The following is a 13,161-nucleotide window of genomic DNA, read 5'->3' on the forward strand; positions in this document are numbered from 1 at the left end:
TTATTATCCTTTAAATGAATTTTCAGGTGAACAAGATGTATCTTTAAAAGACATAATGCTTGCTATAACTAACCACCCCTTTTTCAAGAACTAGCAAGAGGTTTTTAGCGCCAACCAGCATCCTGAATGCTCTGTGCTGCTCTGGTGGTCATAGAGTTCCTAATAGAATCAGAGCAGAGCATTCAGAACACTGGCTGGGGCTAAAAACCTCTCACACAGTTTTGTAAAAGGGGTGGTTAGTTAGATAAGACATTATAAGAGAATTTGTCTTGGTACAGTAAATTTAGAGGAAGCTTCAATTAAATTCACTGAACAGGACACAAGAATAACTAAGTTGGAGAAGAACCTTAGGAAAATAGAATCTCAAGTTAAATCTTGTCAATTGGCACAGGCATCTTCTATGAAGGGCAATTTAATGATTTATTTACAGATGGAGACACGAGAACACCTCTAGGGCAATTAATTTGAGATTATTAAATTTTCCTGTGATTTATTTTCTCTCTCCTAGGGAATTCTTCAAAATAAATGTAAAGGATGTGCTACAGTTGGTACCAGAAGTTAATACTTATTATATTCCACGTGACACTAGAGAAGTTAGCCCAGGAAGGTGGGATAGATAATATAAATTCTCCAGATAGTCTTGATCTTACAAAATTCTTAGAAACATCTCAAGACTCTGTAATTAGGAGATCAATTTTACTGGTCTCTATGGGCTCCTTTTACTAAGGTGTGCTAGCGTTTTTAGCACATACACAAGATTAGTGCGTGCTATAGCGTGCGCTAGCCGAAAATTGCCACCTGCTTAAAAGGAGGTGGTAGCGGCTAGCGCGTGCGGAATTTTAGCACATGCTAAAACTGCTAATGCGCCTTTGTAAAAGGAGCCCTATGTCTTCAGTGGATAAAAATGATAATTATGAAGTCTTATTTTCACAAAAAGTCTGTGCTATTTTATGGACAAGAATTTTCAATGTTCCCAGATGTATCCAGACAAACTCAAATTTGGCATAAAGCTTTTCTCCTACTTAGACATTGGGTTTTAGCAGGGGAAAGCACTTTTTTTCTTAAAATTTCCTTGTAACTGATTCTTATGTATTTTGGACCCAGTTCACTTCGAAATGTTTCTTTTAAATAAGACTGAGAATGTTGTAAAATAATTATTTTTCTTTTACAGGTTTATTGGAGTTACAGTATATTTTGCCTACTTAAGTAAATATTTAATTTTTCTTCTTTAATATTCTCCTTTGCTCCTCATGATGTGGGCTCGTAGGAAAATTGTATTTTTATTTCTATGGGTATTTTTTGTCATTTGCCTATTGCCTTTATGCGATTTGTAACATTTGCTAAAATTTAAAAAAAAAAAGAAAATGTGTGGACTTGAGAAGGGGAAAATCTCTTACTCAAGGCTTTTACATACACATTAAACAAGGAGAGAGATAGTGGAAAGTAGTGCTGCCCGATTCAGGAAAAAAAAATTGATTCAATTTAGCCTATTGAATCGATTTTTCAATTCGATTTTCCTGCCCAAGTGGATGTTTTTATCAAATATCCTGGTGGGTTTATTTTATAGCCTCTTCACCCATTTTATAGCCTCTTCACCCACTTTGCCCTCTCCTGGCGCTGTGGTGTAAACAAAATAAACAAACAAAAAAACACTTTTCCTCTCACTCTTAAATCCTAACTCACATTCTTGGTCTAACACCATAAAATAGAAAATAAAATTATTTTTTCTACTTTTTGTTGTCTGATCATTATTCAGATCTTATCGGTCCCAGGCTCCGGTTGTCTTCTGATAACTTGCTTGCCAGGGTCTCCTTCTTTCTTCTTTCTCTGTGCTAACCATCCATCTTCTATCTCTGTCCTCCCCTTCCGTTTCCCTTCCCTCCCCCGGAGGTCTGGTATCTTTCCTTTTTTCATCTCCATCCACAGATCCACCTTTTCTGAATTACCCTTTCATCCTTTATCTCTCTCTCCTTCCCCACCACCCCAGGGTCCACCATCTCTCCTTTTCTCTTCCCAACTACCCTCCTATCCAGTATCTCTATCCCCCCTCCCCACCATCCCTTGTGTCCAACTTCTCTCCCTTTCTGATCCTTCCCTCCCTAAATCCCATTGTCCACCATCTCTCTCCCTCTCCTGTTTTTAGATCCTTATTTCTTCTATCCTTCCCCCTATCTCCCCTCTCCATGATCTCTCCCAAGTCCATCTCCCCCCTCCACCAAGTTCATTTCTCCCATCTATCTTCTCCCTACCTCTCCTCCAGTCCACCAACTCCCCATCTCACCTCTCCCTCCATCTACCTTTTTTATTTTTTTAATGGCACTCCTAAGCCCCCACCACCACAACCACACCCCCGCACCTTTCCCAAAGAGAGTCCGGAAGAGGTCTGCCGGTGGTGGTAGCGATCCATTCCTGCCACTACTCCTAGCGTCTTCTCTCCACTGCGGCCTGCCCTCAGTGAAAACTTCCTGTTTCCGCTTGGGCGGCCGAATGGAGAGAAGACGCCCAGAGTAGCAGCAGGATAGTGAATTGAATCGCTACTGCCGCTTTTGCCTGGCCAGGGAGGAGAGAAGAAAGCCTTGCTTGCGTGAAGGAGAGAGCCTTGCTGCCCCGATCTGCACCATTGATCCGTTCGGGCTTCCCCTCTGCCACCAGAGTTCTTGCTTCGATGTAACTTCTGGTTTTGCAAAACCAGAAGTTACATCAGAAGCAAGGACTCCGGTGGAAGAGGGGAAGCCCGAACGAATCAATGGTGCAGATCGGGGCAGCAAGGCTCTCTCCTTCACGCAAGCAAGGCTCTCTCTTCTCCTCCCTGGCCAGGCAAAAACGGCGGTAGCAAGGGGGCCAACGAATCAGTAAGTCCGATTTTCTTTAATAGTAAACCGATTCGAATCAATTCACCAAAAGTGAATCGGAGAATCGATTCGAATCGCGAATCGGGCAGCACTAGTGGAAAGCTTTGTGGCATGCCACAGAAAGCATTACAATTTTGGGACCTCTTATTGCCCTTTCTTACTTCATATGTTCTGTTTCCTAAGAATTCTACAAACCAATTTAATACCATGCCATGTAGGCCTAAGTCACTCAACTTTAGAAGTAACAGGGAGTGGTCTACTGCATCAAATGTAGCTAAGATGTCAAAATACAACAAAACAGTCTGCTTATTTTTACTTAGGTAAGATTTTGCTTTTGATGTTAATTCTAACAATAAGGATTCTGTACTATGCATAGGTCTGAAACCGTGTTGTGAACTATGAAATCCATCTGCCAGATATAGGAAATATGATAGCAGTATATTCACACAGAATTCTAAGAGTTTTGCAGACCATGGTATTCTATCTACCAATCTAAAGTTTTTGATTTTAGTGAGATCTGATCCTTAGGCCTTAGGTATAGGAGTCAAAGCAATGGCTGATATCGTTTTTGGATATATACCCCTTTCTAAGCATACTTTAGCAAAATCTGTCAACTATAACAAAAAAACGGAAGGAATATTCTCCAGCATATTAGCTGAGCAAATATCTAGTTTTCTCAGCAATCCAGAGACTTCCTCTGACGTAACAGCAGATAATTCTTTCTAGCATCTGTCCGTTGGTATCCCCTTTTTTTTTTTTTTTTTGTTATTTGTTACAATTACATAACAAACAAGACAGGTATATCAAATTTCAAGCAATAGCATAAAAAGTTCAGCAAAACAAATCTCAAGAAAAACATATATCACGATCTAGCTCACATTTAATGGCCGAAAATGCGGCTAGTAAGAATCAAATCATAAGAAAAATATTAACTTCTTGGCAGGCAAAACATGTGGCACATCCTTTAAATGTCGTCAATTATCCTCCTTAGCTAAGCAAATGCAAAATTTAAGAAACTATCTGCAAAGAAGGTATCCCGAGAGGATACTGAGTGGGAAAAATGCTGGGAACACACAACGGGCAAAAAACAAGAGTTGACAGTTCAAGAAGAGGATGATAAGAAGAACGTAGCACAGGAAAAGAAAATTGAGAAAAAATACCAGGACTTAAATTGCATGTATACTAATGCAAGGAGCCTAAGGAACAAAATGGGAGAATTAGAAGTCATGGCCAAAAAAGAGAACCTAGACATCATTGGGGTCTCTGAAACATGGTGGAATGAAGAAAACAAATGGGACATAGCACTGCCGGGGTACAAACTCTATCGCGAAGACAGGTCAGGTCAGAAAGGAGGAGGAATAGCCCTATACATAAAGGATAACATACACTCGACCAGAGTGGACACAGCAGCGATGACCAACAAATTGGAATCACTATGGGTTAAAATACCAGGAAGTAATGGGCCCGAGATAAAAATGGGCTTATACTATCGTCCACCTGGGCAAACCGAAGCAAACGATGAAGAAATGAAAGCCGAGTTGAGGCGAAAATGCAAAAGCGGTAACACGATTGTTATGGGAGACTTCAACTATCCCAGGATAGACTGCAGTCTTGGAAACTCAAAATGCGCTAGGGAGACCGGATTCCTGGAGGCTATACAGGACTGCTTCATGGTGCAGCTTGTCAGGGAACCGACGAGAGGGAATGCCACTCTGGATCTAATCCTCAATGGGCTAAGAGGACCTGCAAAGGAAGTGGAAGTAGTAGGGCCGTTGGGAAACAGCGATCACAATATGATCAAGTTCAAAGTTGAAGTAGAAATATTGAAGAGGAAGAGAACCACAGCGACAACTTTTTACTTCAAGAAAGGAAACTACGAAGCGATGAGAGTAATGGTAAGAAAGAAACTTAAGAACAGCTCAAAGAAGTTGCAGACTGTAGAGCAAGCCTGGTCTTTATTCAAGGACACGGTGAACGAAGCACAAAATCTGTATATCCCCAGATTTAGGAAAGGATGCAAAAAGAGCCGAACAAAAGACCCGGTGTGGATAACTAAAGAAGTGAAGAAAGCGATAGAAGACAAGAAACATTCATTCCGGAAATGGAAAAAGGACAAAAATGGGGAGAACTGGAAAGAGCACAGGAAGAATCAAAAAGAATGTCACCTCGTGGTAAGAAGAGCAAAAAGAGAATATGAAGAGAAGCTAGCCAGGGAAGCACAAAATTTCAAACCGTTCTTCAGATATGTTAAAGGGAAGCAGCCAGCAAGGGAGGAAGTGGGACCGCTGGATGACGGAGATAGGAAAGGAGTGGTGAAGGAGGAAAAAGAAGTGGCGGATAGACTAAACATGTTCTTTTCGTCAGTATTTACAAAAGAGGAAACATCCAACGTGCCGGAAGCTGAAAAAATCTTCAAAGGAGATCAAGCAGAAAAATTAACATCCATGGAGGTAAGCCTTGAAGACGTACACAAGCAGATAGATTAAAAACTGACAAATGTCCGGGCCCGGACGGAATCCACCCTAGGGTATTGAAAGAACTAAAGGAGGAAATAGTGGAACTACTACAGCAGGTTTGTAATCTATCCATGAAAACAGGTGTGATCCCGGAGGATTGGAAGATAGCTAATGTTACGCCCATCTTTTAAAAAAGGATCGAGAGGTGACCCGGGGAACTACAGACCTGTAAGTTTGACTTCGGTTCCAGGGAAGAAGGCGGAAGCACTGATAAAAAACAGCATCGATGAGCATCTAGAAAGAAATAAACTGATAAAAACAAGCCAACATGGCTTCTGCAAGGGAAGATTGTGCCTAACGAACTTATTGCACTTCTTTGAAGGTATTAACAAACGGATGGACAAAGGAGACCCCATAGTCATCATATACTTAGATTTCCAAAAAGCTTTTGACAAGGTACCCCATGAATGTCTACTACAGAAACTGAAGAACCATGGGGTGGAAGGAGACGTACATAGATGGATCAAAAATTGGTTGGTGGGTAGAAAGCAAAGGGTAGGAGTGAATGGCCACTACTCGAACTGGAGGAGGGTCACGAATGGTGTTCCGCAGGGGTCGGTACTCGGACCGCTGCTGTTCAATGTATTTATAAATGATCTAGAAACAGGGACAAAGTGCGAAGTAATAAAATAAATAAATAAAATTTGCAGACGACACCAAACTATTTAGTGGAGTTAGGACTAAAGAAGACTGCGAAGATTTACAAAGGGACCTGAATAAACTAGGAGAGTGGGCGACGAGATGGCAGATGAAGTTTAATGTAGAGAAATGTATAGTCTTGCATGTAGAAAACAGAAACCCGAGGTACAGCTATATGATGGGAGGGCTGGTAATGGGTGAAAGTACCCAAGAAAATGACTTGGAGTTAATAGTGGACAAGACAATGAAGCCGTCGGCACAGTGTTCAGCAGCCTCTAAGAAGGCGAATAGAATGCTGGTACTATCAAGAAAGGTATTACAACCAGAACGAAAGAAGTTATCCTGCCGTTATATCGGGCGATGTTGCGCCTGCATCTGGAGTACTGTGTCCAATATTGGTCGCTGTACCTTAAGAAGGATATGGCGATACTCGAGAGGGTTCAGAAAAGAGCGACACGATTGATAAAAGGTATGGAAAACCTTTCATATGCTGAAAGATTGGAGAAATTGGGACTCTTTTCCCTAGAAAAACGGAGACTTAGAAGGGACATGATAGAGACCTACAAGATCATGAAGGGCATGGAGAAAGTGGAGAGGGACAGATTCTTCAAACATTCGAAAACTACATGAACGAGAGGGCATTCGGAAAAATTAAGAGGGGACAGATTCAGAACCAATGCTAGGAAGTTCTTCTTCACCCAAAGCATGGAAGACACCTGGAATACGCTTCCAGAGGGACAGAGTACGGTTTTGGGGTTCAAGAAGGGCTTAGATAATTTCCTGAAGGAAAAGGGGATAGAAGGTGATAGATAGAGGATTACTATACAAGTCCTGGACCTGATGGGCCGCCACGTGAGCGGACTGCTGGGCATGATGGACCTCTGGTCTGACCCAGCAGAGGCACTGCTTATGTTCTTATGTCTCTAAGAAAATCTTCTAACTTAACTGGTTCCAGAAACACATATTTATCACTTGCATATGAGATAAGGCACTTATAGGGGAATTTTAAAAAGAAGGTCGCTCCCACTGCTAAAGCCTTAGGGGCTCTTTTACAAAGCCGTGCGGCAACAGCCCCGAAACCCTTGAAATCTCTATGGGCTTCGGGGCTGTTACCGCAGCAGCCCATGCTAAATGGCTTTGTAAAAGAGGCCCTTGGGCTTAAGAAGCAGAAACTGCTTCCTTTTAAACTGTATCTGCTTTGACACATCCAGAAACATTAACACTCGGCCACAAAACAGAGCTTGTTTATTAGTGAAATATAACTTCAAAATAGCTTGTTTCTCTAGCACTGTTTTAAAAGTTACCAAGAGCGTAACTCATTTTGTAATTGTGTCCTTAGATGACTCAAGGAACCGAGACAGATCCAAATTATCTGGTGAGACTAGTTTATCAATTTCACCCTCATCTACCACCTCCTTAGAAGCCCTCGGAATGTAATATAGGTTATCAGGCTCAAAAGTATCCACATTAGCATATTGTAAAATTTCCCTCATATTCATTCTTACTAGCTCCAATGGAAATAGGTAGTGTGTAATGGGGAAATTTAGAAAACGTAGGTTCTTAACACTCATAGTTCTCCATTTTTTCCATCTTAGCATGAAACAGCATACTATCTTTAATGTTAGACGTAGCAGTATTCTGTAAATTACCCACAGTTTTATCCAATTTATTTCCTACCTCTGTTATTTTGTTTTCATGCTCATTCATTTTAACTGTAATATCAGAGAAGAACTGACACAATTTCAAAACTGTATTTTGCAATGAAGAGTCAATTCTATTGACAGTTAGCCATACATTCTTTAAATGATAACTTCATCTTTGGGGAGTACATTACGATTTCTCTCCACAACCATTTGTACGGAAGTCAAACTTTTTGTTTCCACCACACCAGTTTGATCTGAAATATTAAGTCCAGTTATATCAAAAGATTGTAAGGAAGATGTTACATCCTCAACCTTGAAGAGTGTCTTTACTCTTCCAACAAAAGTTGATGGCTGGGAAGGTGGTGACGGTTCACCAGAGGAGAGGGAAGCAGACTGTATACCTAGAGTTACCTGCTCTTCCATCTGTGGTAAAGAAGGAACCATAAGGTGCCGGTCCATTGGACCCATACCTGAAGCTGGTACATGAACTTTCGCCTTTCTGTTACCCATGGTGGTAGGAATAGATACTGGCCCACACCAGACTCCTCATGGACTCAAAATGGGCATGTACTGCCCCTTTGTCCATGCCCCTTCAGACTCACGACCATGGGCCGCGTACCGCGGCTCCCTTAAATCTTCTAGAGGCCCGGAAGGATCTCTCTCGTGAGCGCTGGACACCGGGATTGCTGCGGGGACTGCCTATCCTAAGATGAAATTGTTAGTGCTGCTGGCGGAACTGGCAGCTTGGTATCCCTTTTTTCATATTATCATTTGCTGAATCCATTTCAATACTGTTTTCTAAAATGTACATAGACCTAATCTTTTCCTGAAAATAACTTGCCAAGCTATTTTCACCTGGTTGCTGCGAAGTAGAATCGACAGTTATATTTCTGGTAGATATTAATGAATTAATAACCTTAAAAGACTCTTGGAAGAAGTTCTTGATTGATTAATCAAGTTATCATAATGTAATTTCTTAGCTTCGGTTACTGCTAACTTGTTTTATTTCTCTTCTCCAACTAACATAATGCTCTTGTTTCTGGTGTTTCCTGCAAATTCTCTCCAGCTTTCTTCTTTGTTCTTAAGGCTAATAGTGGTTTTGAAAACCATGGATTATTTTTCTGTTTCAATTTTATGATTCTGGTCAGGGCAATCCTGTCTAACACTGATATTGTGAGATCCTGCCAGGAATTTAAAGTCCTATCTATATCTTTACTCATTGATTGTAACTGGTCCATAATCCCATTCCAAAATTCTTCCATTGATATCTTCCTATGCCTTATCATAGACTTCTTTCGTTGCTGATATGTTTGTTTTAGGCCGTTTCAAGTAAAAGTTTAAAAGGTAATGATCAGACCAGATAACTGATTCCCATTTAACATGGTCAATCAATGGAAAGTTCAGATATACCAGAAATGAAGTCTAAACAGTGTCCGCCTTTATGATTTGGATCATATAGAAAGGTAAAAATGTTTGATTCAATAAATGTTTAAAGGTGCAGACTTTGGGATCTTTGTGCATTTCTAGATGTAAATTTAGGTCCCCAAGAATGATCAGAGTAGCAAAGATTGTAGTGTAGTGAGAAATCAGATTAAATAGTTTATCCTCAATCATGTTCCAACTACTGATGGTCTGTAAATCAAGAGCATACCTAAATCTTTCCCACCTTCTGGGTTCCTCATGCTGCAAATCATACTGTATATTCTAATCCTTGTCCAGTGCAACCTAAAGGAAATAAATCTATATATATATATAAAATCGGAGGTATGTATGTGTGTATGTATGTGTGTATGTGCCGCGATCACGCAAAAACGGCTTGACCGATTTGAACGAAACTTGGTATGCAGATCCCTCACTACCTGGGGTGATATGTTCTGGGGGTCTCGCGGCCCACCTGCACACATGGGCGGAGCTACAAACAGAAAATCAGATTTCACCCATTCATGTCAATGGAAAAAATGTAAAAAGCTGCCATTCTCACAGTAATTCCACCTACCTGGGGTGATATGTTCTGGGGGTCTCGCGGCCCACCTGCACACGTGGGCGGAGCTACAAACAGAAAATCAGATTTCACCCATTCATGTCAATGGAAAAAATGTAAAAAGCTGCCATTCTCACTGTAATTCAAAAACGGCTTGACCGATTTGAACGAAACTTGGTATGCAGATCCCTCACTACCTGGGGTGATATGTTCTGGGGGTCTTGCGGCCCACCTGCACACGTGGGCGGAGCTACAAACAGAAAATCAGATTTCACCCATTCATGTCAATGGAAAAAATGTAAAAAGCTGCCATTCTCACAGTAATTCAAAAACGGCTTGACCGATTTGAACGAAACTTGGTATGCAGATCCCTCACTACCTGGGGTGATATGTTCTGGGGGTCTCGTGGCGGAGCTACAAACAGAAAATCTTATTTCACCCATTCATGTCAATGGAACGGATGTAAAAAGCTGCCATTCTCACAGTAATTCCAACTATAAAACACTTTATATGACACTATAACCACTAGGGACATCTTTTCTATTCTACCACGGACACCATACATATAAAGTTTGTATGTTCTAACTGTGTTTGTAACTGTTTCCTTCATGCACCCCAGTTCATAATGTTATTACATTACATGAGTACTCCCATATGCTGAACTAGGCACACAGGTTCCATTCTGAACCGGGAAAAAACTGCATGGAGTTTCTTTTCAACTTGAGTTTCCACATACTGAGTTGTTTAAATCAATACTGAAACTTTTGGATGCCACTTATTCCAACAGATCTTCCTTTTCAGTTTAAGAGATTGCTAATTCCAGTGAGACTTGAATTCATTCACCACTATAAAGTATCTTTATTTGAATCCATTTACAGTGTTATTGCTATAATTAAATACCCGTGCAACGCCGGGGCATCAGCTAGTGATCTATATACCAAAAGCAGTCCCCTACCCTTTTTACTTTTTATTTTCTAGGACAATGAATCAGCTTGTATGCTAGTGGGCAGAGATCAACTAAAATTGGAGAGTTATTCATGATTCTGTTAAACATGCTATTCCTGCCAGGCAGTCACATCAGATCTTTTAAAAGCAAGGTCTTATTACAAACTGAGCATGTGTTCAGATACAGGCATTCCCTCATCTGCGGGTAGTTCTGCATTACACATGATCTGTTCTAAATTCTTACAGTCCCTTCTTCTGTATTGATAAAATGAAGAGGATTCTGTTCTTCTATTATCCATGACCACTTCTGGCATTTCTGATGGTATGACATTATGTTCAGACAAGATTTCCTGACTATACCTGAAACCAATTCAACTCTTAAGCCGAAGTACTCTTATCTTTAGGTCACTGAAAAACTTGTTCTACTGTGGAAAATGAAACAAAGAGGAGAAATGAGAAACCTCTTAATACTAAAGAATGCTATGAGATTCATTTCTTAGGTCCAGTATCTCTTACCTTTCCTTGGCAGAAACACATAGAACATGTAAACGGGATAAGCAATATGCCTGAGCAAAATCTTAGAAATAATGAAGAGGAAATAAATACACAACTTACCCTCACTCTTCATCTTGTCAAAATATGAAAGTTTGGAGGCAGCATAAATAGCTTTTGCAGACTGTAGGGAGCCAACAACAGCGTCCATTAAGAGGGCATTAATCAGGGCCTCCTGAATATATTGAGGGTCCTACAATGCAAAGGAACATTTATTTATATTCATAGAAGACTTTCTAACACCCATCTACTGCCTTAAAGTAAAGAAAGAGTCAATATGAATACTTTCCTGGATAACCTTTTTGCTTCCAGAATATAGGATTATAATAGAGATTGCTTTTGATGAAGTAAATTTTACTTAAAAACTAAAGCAATTCAACCTTTTGAATCTGAAGTATTGCTTGACAGTGCAATACAATGCATTTATTAACATTTAAAACAGAGAATAAAATATGTAACAGGTTACGAACCTAGGAATAGCCTTACAGGGTAAGACCAAAGGTCCATTTAGCCCAGTATCCCGTCTTCGGAGGTCAATCTAAGTCACAAATACCTGGCAAAAACCCAAACAATAGTAGCATTCCATGCTACTGTCCCATGTCTGTCTCAACAGCTTAAATTGATTTAATCCAGTTGCTTAAAATGATTTCACTCTTTAATTGGAAGATGGTGAAAACAGCTGCTTTATGTAACTTGACGTTGAATGAGAGCAACAGTGCCAAGTAACAGGCAGATCTCCCATAAGAGCCATAAAAACACATGTTGCTTCTGAGCAACAATGCCAAATAAAGGGTTAAAGTGAGTTCTATACCAAAAGCTTTAGAAACTTGAAATGAATCAAACAGATGCTATTAAAATCATAGGCTGGAAAGGAGTACCATCAGGCTCTCTGCTCTTGGAATATCTAGCATAAATGTCTGAAGGAAGGGGGAAGGGAAAGTGTTACAAAAAGAGGAAATAAATAGATTTACCAAAAACTACAACATAGTACAAGGAATTTTATACTGTTTAATTTGAACCACAAAAAATTGCCATTAATAATACTATGCTCTCTGGTGCTTACCAAATGATATAGACATTCTATTCCTATTTCATACTGAGTCACTGGAATCAACTGCCCCCACAGATCAGATCCCTTAGAGCAGTGTTCTTCAACCACCAATCCATGGACCAGTGCCGGTCCACAGAAATTTCCTGCCGGTCCACAGGGCCAGCACGTGCATCAGGCAAAACTGGCAAAACTGGGTCGCCCTCTCCGAGTCCACCTTCCATTCCCTCGCCCCTCTCTCCACTAAAATCATCTCCTATTCCCGCAAGGCCCCTTGGTACCTCCCATACCACAGAGAACTGAAACAGAAATGATGAGCTCTGGAACAAAAATGGAAAAAATCTAAATCCCCTACAGACAGACACTCCTGGAGGGTCAATATTAAATTCTACAATACTGTTCTAAAAAAAGCAAGGAAAAACTTCTACGGTGACAAAATCTCCAAATCCAACAACCAGAGTAGCACATTATTTAACATCTGGCGTTCCTTAACCTCCAAAAATGCCTCCATCTTCCCCTCCTCCCCCTCAGCCGAGTCTCTGGCAAAATTCTTCAGCGATAAGGTCTCCACCTTGAGGTGCTCCTTCCCTCCTGCAATCTCCTACAAATCTCTGATTCCAATCGACCCCAACCCTATCCTTACAGACTCCTACCCTATCCCAGCTGACAGATCCTGGTCTTCCTTCGAACTTGTCTCTGAATCCCTGGTCCATAATCTCTGCCTCAAACTGAAATCCTGCAATTGTACCTTAGATCCATTCCCCGCCTACCTTTATGAGAACACTTCCCCTCAGGCCATCTCATCTCTTACCATTCTCATAAACTCCGCCCTCCATTCGGGCCTATTCTCCCCAGAAATGGGCCATATCTCCTTAACCCCACTACTGAAAAAACCTGATCTAGACCACTCTACACCATCCAGCTACCGTCCAATAGCAAACATTCCTCTCCTTACCAAGATGCTAGAATCCATCATATCCACTCA

At 40.8% G+C, this 13,161-nt stretch overlaps 1 protein-coding gene across 2 annotated transcripts in view; it reads right to left on the bottom strand.

Annotated features, from left to right (window-relative positions):
* The window catches only part of DENND3 (DENN domain containing 3), a 178,484-nt gene that overhangs the window by 32,261 nt on the left and 133,062 nt on the right, over positions 1-13,161 (bottom strand). For both annotated transcript variants that reach the window (XM_033934187.1, XM_033934188.1), the window contains exon 16: positions 11,192-11,321. In XM_033934187.1, coding sequence (XP_033790078.1) covers positions 11,192-11,321 — 130 coding nt within the window. The remainder of the gene's footprint in view (positions 1-11,191; positions 11,322-13,161) is intronic.

This window comes from Geotrypetes seraphini, chromosome 2 (assembly GCF_902459505.1).
Source record: "Geotrypetes seraphini chromosome 2, aGeoSer1.1, whole genome shotgun sequence".
Lineage (NCBI taxonomy): Eukaryota > Metazoa > Chordata > Amphibia > Gymnophiona > Dermophiidae > Geotrypetes > Geotrypetes seraphini.